Source organism: Hippichthys cyanospilos, chromosome 5 (genome assembly GCF_059441005.1).
Source record: "Hippichthys cyanospilos isolate Australia breed blue-spotted pipefish chromosome 5, RoL_Hcya_1.0, whole genome shotgun sequence".
NCBI lineage: Eukaryota > Metazoa > Chordata > Actinopteri > Syngnathiformes > Syngnathidae > Hippichthys > Hippichthys cyanospilos.
In genome coordinates this window covers 19,357,681-19,374,652 of record NC_142373.1, presented here as the reverse complement: position 1 = coordinate 19,374,652, position 16,972 = coordinate 19,357,681, and the positions used below count along the sequence as shown (strand labels likewise).

The following is a 16,972-nucleotide window of genomic DNA, read 5'->3' as shown; positions in this document are numbered from 1 at the left end:
CAGTCATCGTACCTTATAACCCCAACTGTGAAATTGGTATAAAATTAATATACAAATAACATGAAACAAGAAATAGTCTTGTTAAAAACAAACCAGGAAGAACAATAATAACAAAATATTGAAAAATATACCCATATAAATACATATAAGCATACTGAAAATAAAAGTACAATGAAATAAATTCACTAAAAAATGTAAGAATCAATGTTTGACCAGAAATGAACACTTGTTTGTTACCATTCCAGGAATGGCCTGTAAGTGGGGGAATGTGGACGTTAGGATCACACACCTACCCTGAGATCATCATCACTGGGTAAATACATGTATTTATTTTCATTTGTTTCATGGTCACTATTGCAATTCAGAACACGCATTTTGCAAGTCATTTTTCCCCATTGAATGGAAATGCGATTCATCTGCAAGCCTTCCTTGCCAAAAAACACAGAACAAAATTTCACACAGTTTTGTATTTTTTGTATTGCATGTATGAAAAGTCAAGAAAATGGACAGAACTCTCATTTTGAAATCTATTGTATATGCGCATGTGTTTTCTTACCATTCCAATAGATATCCTGTTCTACCCCGATTAAGGAAAATGTGTTTTTTTTTCCCCCTGTTGGAGGGTTCATTTAATCCATAGGAGGACAAGATGATAGTGTTTTGCATTTGCTGTTTGTGGGCCTTTATAATTTTAGATTTGGAACTCTGCCAAGGCCAGCATAATGAGCACAGCTAGAGTGGGGCTATGCCGCACTCTGAGAGCTTGGCAGAGATGTTAAACCATTCTGAAGCAAACACGCAAGCTGGTCTCTGCTGCTGCATGACTCCTGCAGTCACGTTTTACCTCATATTTTAGAGTTATCTTATTGTGTGCCACAAAGTACATAAGGACTTTTGTTTTCTTATAATGAGTGACAATGAAGTTTTTCATTCAGTGTGTTTAAGCGTGCAAATTTCCGCTGCAATTTAAAAAAAAAACAACAACTTGGCATACAGGTATCATTTGTCCAGCTTTGCTACTGCAGTGTGATTGTAGACGAGTACTTATTTATGTATTTATTATTTGTTATACCTCTTTTTATCCAGACATGCAGATGGATCGATCAAGTTTTGGGATGCGTCTGCAAGTAAGTCCCCTACACGGTTTAATTACACAGCTGTCATATTTACAAATAACACTTTATGATCTTTTCGGGTTATATCCAAGACATTGTTTCATATTCTTCACCATTGATCTCACACACACACATGCGCACAAAAACAACCACTAAAAGTGACTTTTTTTGTGGTTTCAATGGGTTGAGAATATTTTTATACTTTTATGTTGCTGTAGCACTCTTCTCTGCTAACCATGCAGAATTGCGTTAGTTTTTACTTAAAGGGATAGTCCCAAAATATTGTTTAAGTTAAATATGTGTTTTGGCTCATTGTGGGTTCTACCACACTATATTAGACTGGAGCTAGTTTCTACTCCGTTATATACTCAGAATGTAAGTCTATTCATTTATTAGTGGTTCACTATTACTGCCTTTATTGTGTTTTTTTTATTGCCTTTCTTACTATTTGCTCGATTATGGAACGTAGTCTGCTTGGGGAAGTGAACAGAATAAGAGTTTCATCGTGTGGTATTACTATGCATATGACAATAGAACTCTTGAATCTTTTTTACGGCATGTGTATACTTTGTGAAGGCATATATCACAACCAAAACACCATACGCACATAACAGGCGTCAACCAAAGGCAAATCTTTTGATGTTTATATCTGCTCATAGCATTAAAAAAAAGAGAAAAATACCTCAATCATTTTTTTCCACAAGAAACTATCAACAGTCTGGAGATGTTTGATAACGCATACACCTTAATATGTTGTTCCACCTCAAATTAGAAGCCCGGGGAATACTTTTCTTGGCAATTATAGATGTTGCTTTTCATCACATGTTGCACAGGTGCTGCATTTTGTCGTAATTGTATTCTCTCCTCAAATAAATTTGTTTCCAATCAGTTACCCTGCAGATGTTATACAAGTTGAAGACCTCCAAGGTGTTTGAAAAGCCAAAACAGAACGAGGGACGTGCTGCAGAACTGGTGGACGATGACCCCTTTGCGGTGCAAATGGTCAGCTGGTGTCCCCAAAGCCGCATCTTTTGTGTCGTCGGGATCTCGGCCCACATCATCTTGTACCGCTTCAGCAAATATGATGCCAACACTCAGATTGTGGTGAGTGGGATGAAACGTTTTAATAGACAGGAGAGGCCGTGTCCTTGTCACAGCTCTCAGCTCTCAAACTTTCAGACTTTTCAGGCTTGTTTGTACTCAATGTGAGATGTCTTAAAATTAGCATCTGAGAATTTCAGACAGCCTCCTTTTAATTCAAGGATTATTGTCGAAATGTATGTTGGTGGAGATTACCGTAAATGTTGGACTATGAACTGCAGGGTTTTTTTTTTTTCATGCTTTGAACCATGCATCTTATATATCAGTGTGACATATTTGCAAAGTTTTTACCAGCCACTAGGGGGTACTCTCTCAGCAAACAAAGGAAAATGGAAGAAGATGCTATCCGAGGCAGAGTCTACACGTAGCCGGGGTTCTTACTAACTGGCGGTAAACGTCTCAGATTTCCCCTATTTGCTATAAGTGCCCAGGCTTTTTTCTTCATCAGAATCGGATGTTTCAAAACCTCCTTGCCAAATCCTCCAGCTCCTTCTGCTTTTGCGTACAACAAGCTTAAACCGGATATTTGCATCATCCCGCTACTCTTTTTCCAGTCAAAGACGTAGTTTCCAGTGACGTCAGAGTCTGAGGTTCTTTCTGATTGGACACGTCAGATAATCACAGGCAGGCATCTTACTGTTGTGCTGGTGCAATATTCTAACACTCAGAGTGTGTTGGATTTACGTTAAATTACGTTGATGCTGCTCTTATTTGTAAACTTGTAGTCATGTTCAGTCTTATTTGTAAACGTGAAGGCATGATGTGACTGTAACATGACAGTTTCAAAGAAAAGTTTTAAATAAAAACAGTGTTATTTTTTGATTGATACTGTATTTAAAACATCACACAATTGACCTCATATTGCCAGATAATAATAATATTTGTCCTGTTCCCAGTCTCTAGAGGTGCGACTGCAATGCGATCCGGAGGATGTCATCTCGCCATCCGAAAATGAAAACAATCCCTGCTTCTCAGAGGCCCACTCAGGCTCCCATTCTCCCCAAACCCACCACCAACATCCAGTTAGCCCTGGTGGTGGAACACCGGAGTCTCTCAAAGACTGCGCCCCCTGCCTTAAGTAAGTGATTTGTGATTTCCATCAAAGTTAATCTTGCGGATCCTGTGGGCGAGGACGATAAATCAAGTAGATCACAGATGTCAAACTCCAGTCCTCGATGGTTGGTACCCTGCATGTTTTTGAACCTTCTCTCTCAAACACACCTGATTCAAATGATTGGATTCATTTTCAAGCTCCTGCAGAGCTGGCTAATAAGATAATTATTTGAATCAGGTGAGTTGGGGAGAGAACACCAGAAAAAATGCGGGATACCGGTCTTCCAGGACTGGAATTCCACACTTATGGTGATGTTGTAAATAGTTGTACAGAGAAAGTGGTTCCTGCATAATATTGTGTTATGTGGCTCTGAGAAAGTCCCAAATTGTGAAGTAGTTTTGAGTGCAATGGATTGTTAAACTCTAGTGCGGGTATTTTGTCCAGTCATTTGATCTCTACATCAAAGGCTTTCCACATCGAAGGAAAGCTTGAAAAAGACAGTGGGGAGCTGAAATTTCACCCAGAGGGTGACAACACATCAAATTTCAACATGGCACGGCCATTTTGTAAACACGCAAACAGGAGTGTGCCATCGCTTGCCTAAAATACTGCCAGAATAATGTAGAAGAAAATACCGTACAATACTATGCTATCTGTTTATAGGGTAAAGGATCGGGTGGTGAGGGTACCTCCTGGCTACCAGGCCGAGCTAGTGATCCAGCTGCCTTGGATAGATGGAGAACCTCCACAGCAGGTCTCAAGCCTGGACATCAACTCCGCCTATGGCCTGTGAGTCACCATCTGTATTTTTGCCAGGAACAATAATGGGAAATAGGCAGCAATGGAGGTTTTAAGGGGTCACCAGCCATTATATGACACGGGCAAGCCAGAGCAGCCCTTTACATTTAATTGTGAAGACCGCTGGGCTATCTTACCCGACTGAGGTTTGCGAGTATATGGAGCTTCCATTGTTAACTGCTGTTGTTAAAGCAAAGCAGCTGGTGGAAAACTAGAGCAGATTACACAAGAGGAAGAGTGGATGTTTTTTTTCGTAATTTACTGTAGAATCACTGTAACTAACCAGCTGTTTAAGTGCTAAATGGATCTGAGCCAAACAAGCGCTTTATAGACACGGCCATGCATTATACCGTAGTGCAATTTTTGTTTCCCTTTTCATATTTCAGAGGTGTCGAACTCGTTTGTATCATGGGCCCTATTGTAGTTACAGTTTCTGTCAGAGGGCCTGAATGGAGTCAAACAAAATGTTAAAGTTCGTCATTCATTTACTGTATGTGTTTTTTAAGTCAGAGGCCCCTATTAGCTGTTCATAAGACAACTTGTAAGTTTAGTCTTTTAGCCAGAAACCCGATGACAACATTTTGCAGGCCACATAAAATGATGTGGCGTACCAGCAATGGCACCCGGGCCGTGTGTTTAACACCTGTGTCTTATTTGTACGGTTTTGCTGCCATATTAAGAGGCTATAAGCAAATAGTAAGCAAATTATCTTGTAATCGGAGGGTCTGCCTCCTTCCCACTTCAGTTGAATATTTCATATTCCACAAAATATGTCAGGCTAAGAACATATTCTCTGCTAGTGGTTTTGACGGCTGCCTCACAGCTACAACCCTAAATAGAATAAGTGCTAAAGAAAATGGATTAGAATTGTACATATAAATGAAAATGAACAAAATGCTCCAAAAGAGAAGCATTTTTTCTTTCATAATAAGAAGATAAAGAATGTGAATACATAAAATAGGGGTGTCAGATTCACAGATTAATCGCAATCAATGAATTACAGTCAGAGTTGTTTTTTTCTAAACGTGTTAATCACATTTTAATATCCCACTTAATCCTTTCTGCATGCTGACTAGATCTGTTTTTTATGCATTGGGAATCTTGTGCTTGAAATGGACACTTGATTGGCCGTCACTGTGTTTGGCATAACCTTCTAGGCTCCTGTTGTGGGTGGGAGGGCAAGTTCATGGGCACGAGGAAGATGTGAAAATGGAAACGCATGTGAGAGTTGTCTGACCAATGAATGGTAAATCAAAGTAAGAAAAAACGCCCCAATAGCACAGTTGCTGAAGGTAGAATGATTCAATTTGTTGTAAGAAGGAGCATGCATAAAAGCAGCTCAATTTAGCCTACCACATAAATGCAAAGCACTCAGCTGTGCCTGTAGACTTACAACTAGCCATAGCAACAAAAACACCAAACGAAACTTGAGCACCCTGCGTTTGAGAACATCTGTGATGGACTGGACGGACAATGTTGTTGTTTTTTTTTTTTTATTATTATTATTTAGCAATTTATAAAGGAAAACAGCACAATTCCTCCTGATGGCCAAAAGTAATATATGCAGGCAGGACTTGGAACAGGAGAAAGTTAATGGTTGCAACTGAATCTGTTAAAGAAAGATCATTGAAACCACTTTTTTTTTATCAATCTTTTGATCTACCATGATAAAACAATATATCTTAATAAAATTGGTTGGTGTATTCTCTCAGAAATAGGTGAGATTGAAAAAGATTATTTAGATCAATTAATTCCTGATCCTAATTGATTTTCTCAATTTTTCAGTCTCTTGACAGCACTAATGTAGTATGTATGTCGTAGCACTTCTATAAAAAAGATGTTGATGACTTGTGAGCGCAAGCAATGCCAAACCCTCATTTATTTTGATTATTTTCCGCGGTTGTAGCCCAAAACATTCTGCATTTCTGTGCTTTCTTTGAGAAGACATTACTGTGAGAAATCAGCATGTCTTCCACACCATCTAAAAGCAAAGTACACAACAGAGAACTGCTTAAGGTGACAGAATGCCAGCCTGCTGATTCAGCCTGCATTCGTTTTGTGATAGAAGACAAAATATTTGTCTCCTTCCTAGTCTCTAGAGGCATGCCTGCTGCAATATGAGTCGGAGGATGTCAATAGTGTCCTGTACCTCATTATTCCATGTCATTACTCCTACTGTTCTTGTGGTTTATATATATATATATATATATATATATATATATATATATATATATATATATATATATATATATATATATATATATATATATATATATATATATATATATATATATATATAAACAAAACACGTGTACATCATTTTTATATTTTTAATATTATATTTTTTAAACTATTTTTGAGCACAGCCATTGATTCACATCTTTTCAGTTCTATTTCGTTGTTGTTCCATAAATTGACACCTTAAACATACGTATACGCACATTTGCTTTACCGGTGGATTGCCTCCTAGTGGCTGGTGAAAAAAATGCAGATAAACTGCACCGGTCTATACGCTCAAATTATAAGAAAAAAGTTGTGGTTTACATTCTGAATTTTACAGTATCACGATTTTGACCGAAATAATGCTATAAAGGGAGCCCTTTCTGCATCTGGATGTTTCTCCGTGTAACTTTATCCAAATCTGTGCTTTTTGACCTTTTAGGCATGCCTGCCTCTTCCCCATTTGCTGATTCCTTTAAAGAAAGAAAGCAGAAGCCTTGTGCGCTTTTAGGCAGAAAAGGAAAGTGGGGGGCGAAGAAATAGAACAAATGCAATTGAAGCAATGTTAGGAGAGGCGGAGAACAAAGACACATTTCTTATGCGGGCTTTCAATGTATTTGGGGCCATCAGTGTTGATCCATCACTTTAATGCTAAACTAGTTCTATAGCAAAGGGATAGCAATTTGCTATGGAGCTTCTGGGAAATCAAGTGCAGCTCGAATAGCACTCGCAGCGCAGATTCGCCAAGACTGAACAATACAAAATTGGAATGCCTTCAGACATACCCAATGACTGCAAGTCTGAATTATATCAATCAGTCAGACATTATGAGTGAAATAATAAAATATCAATGTCCCTGATGTTACAAAAAATGTCACAAAAAACACTGTAATCTAGATAATCTATATATTTTTCTTTATTAATAAGCTGACAAACAAACAAACATGCAATAATATGAAGTATTTTTAAAAATGTAATATCAAACTGTATCCAGCAAAAACTGAAGTACAAATATTGAGCTATCCCGACATCCATCCATCAAATTTCTCTCACACTTCTCCTCATTAGAGTTGTGGGCAAGTTGGCGCCTTTCTCGGTTAACTTTGGCTCTATGAAGCAAGCGCGTTTTGGAAAGGTGGGAGGAAGCTGAAGTACTCGATAAAAAACAATGCAAGCACTTGTGCAAGTTTATAGAGGGTAATAAAAATAAAAGTGAGAATTATATGGTGTGTATGTTAAAGCAATGTTTACATTTGCCTTACATTTAAGTCTGCTTAGGTTAATGCTAACAAAAGATGCAAACTGATATAGTTGAGCTAACAGATAGTTTCGAGTTTGGCAGTGGTATATTACTATAAAGCTGAGGTGTACAAACTATGGCCCAGGGGCTACTTGTGGTCCGGCATCCACATTTTTGTGGCCCGCGGTGAATGTTAAAAATACATTTTGAAAAGGCCCGTAACATTATTTTAAATTCACAAAAAGGTTTGATTGTAGTCAGTGTTAACTCATGATTCTAATGACATATTTGTACTTTTTTTTTTTTTTCAAGAATCCAGGTGTCCAGGTGTTAATAAGATATTTTTTTTTCTACTTTTTCTACTTTAGGACCTAATCAAATTTTTGCTTAAGTTCTTAAATGCCTAAATCCTATACCTCAATCAATCAGTACTTAAATAGTTGATTACTTTAGTACTTAATTATTCAAAGTAATCCATTACCTACTACCCGCCATTTTTAGACACGGCGTTACCAAAATGCTTCAGAATTTAAAAACATAAGTACCTGGTATTGTCTGCACTCTTAAAAAAAATAAAATAAAATAAAAATAAACATAAAAACACATCTTTGGGATTGAATGAGTTAAAAGTATGAAATGAAAACCTAATTCACCTCATCAATTTTTACAGAAACTCTTGATGTAGCAGTTTTTTAATAATTACATTATATAGGCAATGCGTGGTTGCTTGTTTGATTGATTTTTACTGTTAAATTAGATAAAGTAAAAAAAAAAAAGAAAACGTTACCCTTATGCCACACTATCTTTCCATCTGCGGCTCTCAAAAGAAAAAAAAGGTTTGGACACCCCTGGTTTAAAGAATGGCTGTTTGAACAAAACAGGTGCAGCAATTCAAATATTCTTTATTATTTATTCTTCAGTACTTACAGGTCTATATTCTTTATCCTCAGAAAAAAAAAGTGAAACTTCTCTCCTCCATATTAACATCCAATCCATCCGTGTCCTTTTTGCATCCTCAGTTTGGCATTCGGGAACTGTAATGGCCTTGCGGTGGTCGACTACTTGCAGAAAACCGTCCTGTTGTGTATGTCCACCTTGGATTTGTACGGCGCCGCCGATCCCTATCAACGCCTTACCCGCTCACCCCGTAGGAACAGACAGTCCACCTCAGGTACGGAACAAACACACACACCTAAATGTATATGCATGGTGCCAACTAACACACACTGAACATCAACTCAAACTTCAAGAGTCAATTATTTTGTCTTTCGGTAGGCTTTCACTCTTCTTTGTGCACTTGCACTCACTCCTCTGTCTTCTCTGGAGTTGCTTGCATAAATTGAGACTGATCTATGTTTAAACTGGACTATCCACAGGTACCTTTCATGGGTAATCCATAATGCAGGTGCTTTAATTAGGTTCCTCAAGTAATCAATACCATTCCCTTTTAGGCCTTAATCAATCAACACTGCCGGACAAATTAAAAAGTTGCCTCTCGGAGTGAATAGTTTTGGACAGGAAAACTCCACACATGTTTAAAAGAAATATTTATTTATTATTATTTTTAAGAGCGAAGACGTTCAATCTTAGGTACTTAATTCAAATTTTTACTTTATTTTTTCAAGTGTTTCCCTAAATAAGGGTTTAAAAATGGATGGTACTAATAATGATTACATTTAGCGTAATAGTGTACTGAATTACTAAACTAATCAATTACTTTAATACTTGCTTACCTAAAATAATTGATTACTTTAAAACCTGAGGTAGGGACCTAAAGCAATCAATTACTTTAGATACTTAAGTACTAGCATAATTGGTTTGGCTTAATTCATTTAGTAACTGCTAAATTTAAAGCTTTCTTTAACCAAACACTTGAAAAAAAATGAAAACAAAATCTAAATAAGTATCTAGGACTAAATTACTAAAAATAATCTTTGGGATTGAATGGGTTAATAATGAGTCTTTAAATGTTATGAACTGAGTTATTCGATTTAGTCTGTTTGCCACTATGATTTCAAACATTTTTTTTCATTTAAAAAAAATGCATGACATGTTTGCAAAATTAATTTCACATTAATGAGAAATTTCATATATATATATATATATATATATATATATATATATATATATATATATATATATATATATATATATATATATATATATATATATATATATATATATACACAGTATATATACTCTATATATTTTTTTCTTAACTATTATATTATGATTTTTCTTGTAAAATTTACCTCCCTCTAAGTTTTGTTTTAAAGTTTGCAGAGTTCATCTGTCACAGGAATTTACAGAACTGAGAAAACTGAGTTTTTTTTAAAATTTATTTTATTTAGACACTTTATAAAATTTAAATTAATCTCCAAATGTAACTTGTTAAAACTTGGGCTGTCAAAGATAAAGAACAGCCCTAGTCCTAATATAAAAAATAAAAAAAAAAAATCTCTTTTTTCTCTCTCTTGCTTTCACTCGCACAACTTATTAGTAAAAACAAAAACAAAAAATCATCCACATGTATATATGCCTGTCACACACCTGCACTCTGTTATGAGGTGCATGTTAACAGGATATGAATGTCAGTCTGAGTTGCATTATTATGCATGTTGTCCTTTCAGTTGTGTCCTGTCTATATTTTAGCACTGCTTGAACTGAGGCCCTTATTCCGAAGCCGTAGCGTAGAGGTCTTGTGGTCCCGCCTCCCCTCTCCTTGAAACTGATCTTCACTGTCAAAAGACTCTTTTTCACACTAATGATCTGTCAAAATGTCCCCTCTATCTCCGAATACATTATCTACTACATTCTTCAGTGTTTTAGATCAGATACCCATGCTGCCATCACAAGTGGTGGGATTTTTTTTTTTTTAATTATTACATAATCCTCACAAGTGTGGCCAAAATGTTTAAAAAGTATTCGGTGTTTGTGTAAAAATAAGGCAGCGACCAGGTAGATGGAGGGTATTTGAGGTAACGTTTTTCCTGGCGCTTGCGTAAGAGCTGTTATTGGCTTTCTAGCGCTCTTATGGTTTATAAAGGTCTCTCTGTGTTGCCTTTACAAGATCAATTTGGGAAGAAAGAAATAAAACAGCCAATGTGGCCTTTTGGCGCACCACAGGTGGTGCAAAATTTAACAGAATGGTTTGCCGAACAAGTAGCACAGACGACACCCAATAAATGACACGTTTTTGAAACGCTTTGTTTGGAAGTTTTCTGTGCTGTTCCTGACCACACAAAATGTAGGTGATGCAGCATCTGTATGGAGTAAGATCGCTGTCAAAAAGACGTGCAAAAGGACGAATGCGCGTTCATCATTTCGTATGAGTAGGAATTTAGTTGAGTTTGAATTGTTGTCGTGTGAGTACGACTCGTAACTGTGTTGAGTTTACGAATTGAAAACTTGCGAGTGCAAAGTATTTTAAGACTCTGGTTTGCACGACTACGTCCTTTGTCCTCAAGTATGTTGAGACACGACTTCACGTCTTTGTATGAATCTCCTTTGGATTCGTGGACCTGATCCTTTGGATTTGAGTTGAATCTGCAAATTGGAATGACGTCACGCCAAACAGGCAAAGTTAGTCGATCCGCGAGTCGTTTGCGCCACAGTTTTTATTTGCTGCACAGTTTTCATTAACTCATCAATCTTAAGGATAATGTATGCACATTTTTTGCAATATTTTAAAGCTTTTGTGGGCCGTTTGTGGCCAATTAAGGCCAATTTCTTGGAAAATGACATCGTTTTGGGAAGCTTCTGTAACAGCTGGTGACCTCTGCTGGCAAAAACAAACACTACATTTGAGTGGGAAAAACCCTTCCCTTTGAATTGCACACACAAACGTTGAAGTGGGATCCTATCACAAAATAAAGATTAATTAATTCCAAATGAAGATTTTTATATTATTTATTTACATAATTATTGTAGTGGATATGTGGCAGTTAATTTCTTAAAAAAAACATTGTGACGGACCAATTTATAATTTATACAAACTGAGTCACAAGCTACGGTAATAAGCCTGTCAGTCCAATGTCAGTCCAACACAATTTAAAGTGGTACTCATACGAATTGTTAAACACACATACATTGTTTTGACAGCGATCTTACTCCATACGTCTGCAAAATTCTGACGCTGCTTTTAGCTAATAGTACACTTATGATTTATTTCTACCTTTATTTACTTCATCTGAACATTAGTGTTTCTGCTGCTCAGTTGCTACTTGATTTCACTTTCTTTTTTTACACTCTAAGACCGTGTGTTCTTTTCTCTTTCCCCTCTTTTCCCCCTTCATTATCCCTCCACTTGCTTTTGAAAATTCCTCCTCCATCTTTAATGATCTGTTTTTGTTTTTTTCTTATTCTTACGCTCACTGACTCTTTCACAAACCTCTCACCTGCCACGACTTCTTCACTCTTCCTTTTCTTTCTCTCCGACCTAATGGTGACTCTGTGGCTGCTGGTGTGGGCATGCGGGCCTGCCTGACAGAGCTTTGCATGCGCGGCCTGTCTAACTTTTATTCCGATTCAAAGAAAAGGATCCGTACATCCTACCAGAGTAAGTCAAACCTACCTGATAGGTTATACGGAGTGTTGGTGATATTTTTTTTTTCCTGTGTGTACGTGTGAAGCTTGCTCAGACAATTGCCAGGGGAATAATAAGCAAGACAAACCAAAGAGATGCTTGGAATGAAGCAGGCTGTGTCTGGCGCCATGATGAAGCATCATCACTGATTTAAGCCAATCAACCACAGCTGCCCGTTTCAATCATGTCCAGTGGTTTGTCCTGTGCAGACACAGCCATTCCTTTGGGCTCTGTTATTCGTCCATTCCAGTTTTGAATTTTATACGATCCTTTTGAGGAACTCTGTTTTTTGAAAATCAACACAAGAGTCCAAAAACTGAGTGTTCTGGGTGACGCTAGAACAAAATTTCGGGCAGTAAAAATTAAATCTCAGTAATTGCTTGTGCATGATGCATGGAATGAGATCCCGATCCTGTATGTCTTTATTTGGAATTAAATGTTTGTATATGTTACTGCAGTGTGGCATTTGCACTACTTATTACAGATGCTGAGTTATTGCCGTTGCCAATCCTATTCCAGCCAGCACCAGATGTCTTCTGGATGTTTGATATTTGGCTGAATCTGGTGCTAAATTCTTGAAAACTGAGTTGTGTTTGAGCCTGTTCAGTGTCATTGAAAATCCTCTATAAATTTAGCCCATCCAATGTGCTCCAAATTTAGTAAAAAAATAGTGCTTTCAAACTGGAATGTGTTTAGCCTAATAAAATGCCGTCAACATTTTGTCCAAAAACAGTTGTTGAAATTTGTGCGGTGTTTAGCACTTTCAATGCGGTCTAAAAATAGTATTTGAAAATCCTGTACTGTGGTTGCCCATTCAAAGTGATCCAAATTTAGCCTAAAAATAGTGCATCTCGCCTATAAAATCTGGTCAAAAACAGTTAAAATTTGTGCGGTGTTTAGCCTATCGGTATGGTCCAAATCTTGTGTAAAAATGATAAAATATTATTTTGTGCCTTGCACATACGTACAATAAGATCTTAAATTAAATCAAAATTAATGAGGATTCATCTGGTTTAGAAAACACACAGTTTTCATCAGAATAAATTACAGTATTGAAACGTATTCATACCAAAATTAATAATTAGGTTGACAAAAAGTCAGCATAGGAAGTAGTAAGTATAGGAAGGTCTTTTCAAAATCACGCCTTTTCAACCAGATTCAGACATCTTTCGGACGGACACAAAAGACTTCTTTTCAATGTATCCTCAGCCAATTTTCGCTGGGTGGGACGTGATTCATGGTCCTAATTAAAAACATTTGATATATTAAACAAGCCGTAGTGCAGGTCACACCATATTAGCCACTCTGTGCCTGTAAAGAAATGAATATTACATAACTTATGAAGCCATTGTTCAAAATATGGACAATATTCATCAATATCCCAAAAGAGTGATAATTTTCCCTCAAAGGCTCCGAGTGGCTGACACTAAACGAGATGCAACAATTGAATGTGTTCAAGCGCCGATGGCAAAATAATCACACAGAGCGTCTGTATACTATGTTCTCTTCCTCTCGACTGTCATTGGGCTGTGGCAGGCCTTACTGAACTATCTGACAACCAGCAGTCTGTTGACATGGAGAGAAGCAAGTCGCCCACCTCAGGTAAGCCGTCACTCACTGGCGTGACTGCGCCGTAATCACGTTACGCTAAAATACTGTACTTGATGCCATGATCCAGATGTTATACTCTGATAACCAGGCAATTGCGTCACGTGATCCTTTGGCCACGTCTCGGTGTTTTGACATGTCGAATGAATTGCAAAAGGCTGCAAAAAATACAAGATGGTTAGTATAAGAAAATGCGCTGCTGTTACCTGCCCGGTTGGTTTATCGTTAAGTCCGTAATGGGCTTGTTTGGTGTAGCGTGAGATTTCATAATGCATTTGCCATGCAAGTTGTTTGCTGGACAAGTAAAGAAAGTCATGTTTTATTTATTTTCTGCTTGTGATGGGGGTGTTTTATTTGATATTCTGTGCGGTGGTCTGTTGCAGGTCTGTTTGCTGTTCTGAAAATATAAGCTTTTTGTTGTTGTCATGTTGAAAACGGATTAACGCCTGATTTTGACTTTACAGAAATGGAAAAAAAATCGGATTTTTACTGCAGTGAAGCGAACATGTCAGATGCATTTACACACATCAGCCCACTACTCAACGAATTGGAAAAAAAAGCATGTTGATGTCCAAAGTTTTCCCTCTGATGGCCGCATACGGAAAAATAGAAAGATGGATTAACCATATTGCTTTTTGTTTTACTTACTTGTTCTACTTACTAAACAATGCAGAAATCAATCAAAAAATCAAGCAAGCAAGTAACTACATGTTGTCTATTTAATGTAACTATTTAAAGGAAAAACTGCTATGCCCAGGCTTTGTTAAAGGTGATGCGGCAAGTTACACTTGTTTTTTCGCATTTCTAACACCGCATGCTATCAATTATTTTCATTTTTTTTTATTTGCATTTAAAATATGGATGGTGGGCCACAAAATGACCTCTGGGCCAAAGTTTGGACACCTCAAGAGAACTGCATTTCTTGGATTTTTGCTGGGTCTCTAATTTTAATCTTGCAATTTTTATCATTTAAAAATACCACAAAAAGTTCCATGATATTATGTTTTGTTTTCCAACCTTTAAATCTGTTTGAATGTCCTAAAGGCTCAAAAAACATTTCTTTATTTTTTTCCTTTTCATTTATTCGTTTTTTTCATTTATTTGTTTTTTTAATGGTTCCCTACACCTGAAGTCCCCTCCCGCGGGTCCATGGCCCGGGACCAGTCTGTGGATCACCTGGTTCATCCTTTAACAGTTCATTCATTTGTGCTTTGTTTGGCTTGATCTTTAGCGCCACCCCTGGCCGCTGTTGATATAACATTTTGTAGTGAGGAAGGTGACACACACGTTGTTCTGTCTCTGTAAAATCTGGCCCACGAGTGGCTGTCAGTTGTACTTTCTTTGTAAAAATGTTGTCATCTATGATAAAATGCCCAAAATTAGTTTGCTTGTTGATCCAACAATGTGCGATTTTGGATAACGTGCTAGCTAATGTTAGTCTTTTTTTCATATCAGCATGTTTTTTCGTTTTTATTTTAGTTTGTGCCTGGTATTTCCCTTTGGTGTATGTTAGTACATGCAAAGCTTTTCCATTGAAAAGTACTCTTTTGCATTAAATTGCATTTTGTATTGAAATGAATAGCATTTGTAATACAGTCATGTGATTCATTTAATCAATGTCATTTGTTCATATTTTTACACATTTCTTCATGGTTTCTTAACGGTTGTACCATTGATATTTATGTCAATGGGTGTGTGTGTAGGATTGAGGGGGGCTCATGAATGCCGACATCATTGCACCTACCGAAAACTGCTTCTGCTTGTAAAGGGAATGAAAAGTCTGACTCGGTGATGCGGAAAGAGATTTTAGACTAATTTTGAAGGTAAATATGAAGGCTGTTTTTTTCTGTGTATACAAACACTTGACTTTGAAATCTAAAAGCGATTTAATTCCCTGAGTAAACGGTTTGCTCCCTTTTATCGAGAACACTCGACTCGCGTTATGTGTACATGGACAAATTGACCGTGGATGGAGAAAAAGGCAGAGCAGCCAAAATGGCTCTGCCCCGGATATGAAACATGATCACTGATAATTTGGCAGCTGCATGGCTTTCGTATGACACCGGTCCCACTGTACATCATAGATAAACGTATTACAAAGGCTCTATTTCGGTGGCCAGGCGTGTTGAGGGGCCAGGCAGACGGAGCACGTTGGTTCGAGTCCGCCGCAGAAGATGAGAGAAAGCCGTGAGTGGCCCAGCTCAAGCAGTATGAATAAGCTGGAGATTTGTGCCAAGGCAATTTGAGGCGCAAAGTGAGGTGTGTAATTGAAGCTCCAAGTGTCATGGCAACAGTGGGGGTGGACACATTATCAAGTGTGTGCGCGCACGTGTCCCGAGGATAGCGAGCACGCTAACGTGCCCTTCCCAATAACAGCAAAAACAATCAACGCTTACATTTGTTTTGGTTTGAAGGAAATGGAGTTGAAGTAGGAATTGGTTCCTTTTTTTATCTTTTTTTTGTTCTTCAAGTAAAACTCATCTGCAGAAGTAATGAAGAGTAATATTATGTGTGTATATTAATGGCGGTCTAGTATATGCATATACAATAGACAATATTATATTACTGTATTTTCCGCACTATAAGGCGCACCCTCAATTAATGACATATTTAAAACGTTTTCTATATATAAGGCGCACCAGATTATAAGGCACACTCTCAATTAATGACATATTTTAAAACTTTTTCGATCACAATATAGCAATACTCAAAGTGATAACAATAATAACTCAAATAATAACTCTAAACTCTCAATAGCATAATAACTCAAAGTCAGTATGACCAACCTTGTTCAACTGCAAACACACAAAAGAAACAGGTAAAGCTTACTTTATCAGTTCATTCCCCATCTATGAATCCCAATCTCAATATTGATCCATATATAAGGCGCACCTGATTATAAGGCGCACCATCAACTTTTTAAAAAAAATTAAGGCTTTTAGGGGTGCCTTATAGTGTGGAAAATACGGTAATTATATAATGTAGCATTGTTATATATATATATATATATATATATATATATATATATATATATATATATATATATATATATATATATATATATATATATATATATATATATATAAATACCTGTCACACACCTTCACTCTGGTATATGAAAATGATCTTGCTCGATAGGGGCTCGGTCACCTACATTTATATTTAAAACAATAAAACTGGCTCATATGTTAGGACGCGACAACCAAGAAAAGAAATCTCCTTTCTAGTTCCGCCTTCTATTATTCAATTTC

The 16,972-nt window shown here is 37.0% G+C and overlaps 1 protein-coding gene across 13 annotated transcripts in view; it reads left to right on the top strand.

Moving 5' to 3' along the window:
* The window catches only part of stxbp5l (syntaxin binding protein 5L), a 117,656-nt gene that overhangs the window by 71,802 nt on the left and 28,882 nt on the right, over nucleotides 1-16,972 (top strand). For 9 of the 13 annotated variants that reach the window (XM_088414335.1, XM_088414333.1, XM_088414344.1 and 6 more), the window contains 8 exons: nucleotides 246-313; nucleotides 1,087-1,127; nucleotides 2,005-2,219; nucleotides 3,113-3,294; nucleotides 3,934-4,059; nucleotides 8,548-8,699; nucleotides 12,018-12,086; nucleotides 13,650-13,715. In XM_088414335.1, coding sequence (XP_088270461.1) covers nucleotides 246-313; nucleotides 1,087-1,127; nucleotides 2,005-2,219; nucleotides 3,113-3,294; nucleotides 3,934-4,059; nucleotides 8,548-8,699; nucleotides 12,018-12,086; nucleotides 13,650-13,715 — 919 coding nt within the window. The remainder of the gene's footprint in view (nucleotides 1-245; nucleotides 314-1,086; nucleotides 1,128-2,004; nucleotides 2,220-3,112; nucleotides 3,295-3,933; nucleotides 4,060-8,547; nucleotides 8,700-12,017; nucleotides 12,087-13,649; nucleotides 13,716-16,972) is intronic. The other 4 variants (XM_088414345.1, XM_088414343.1, XM_088414340.1 and 1 more) reach the window with 1 other exon arrangement.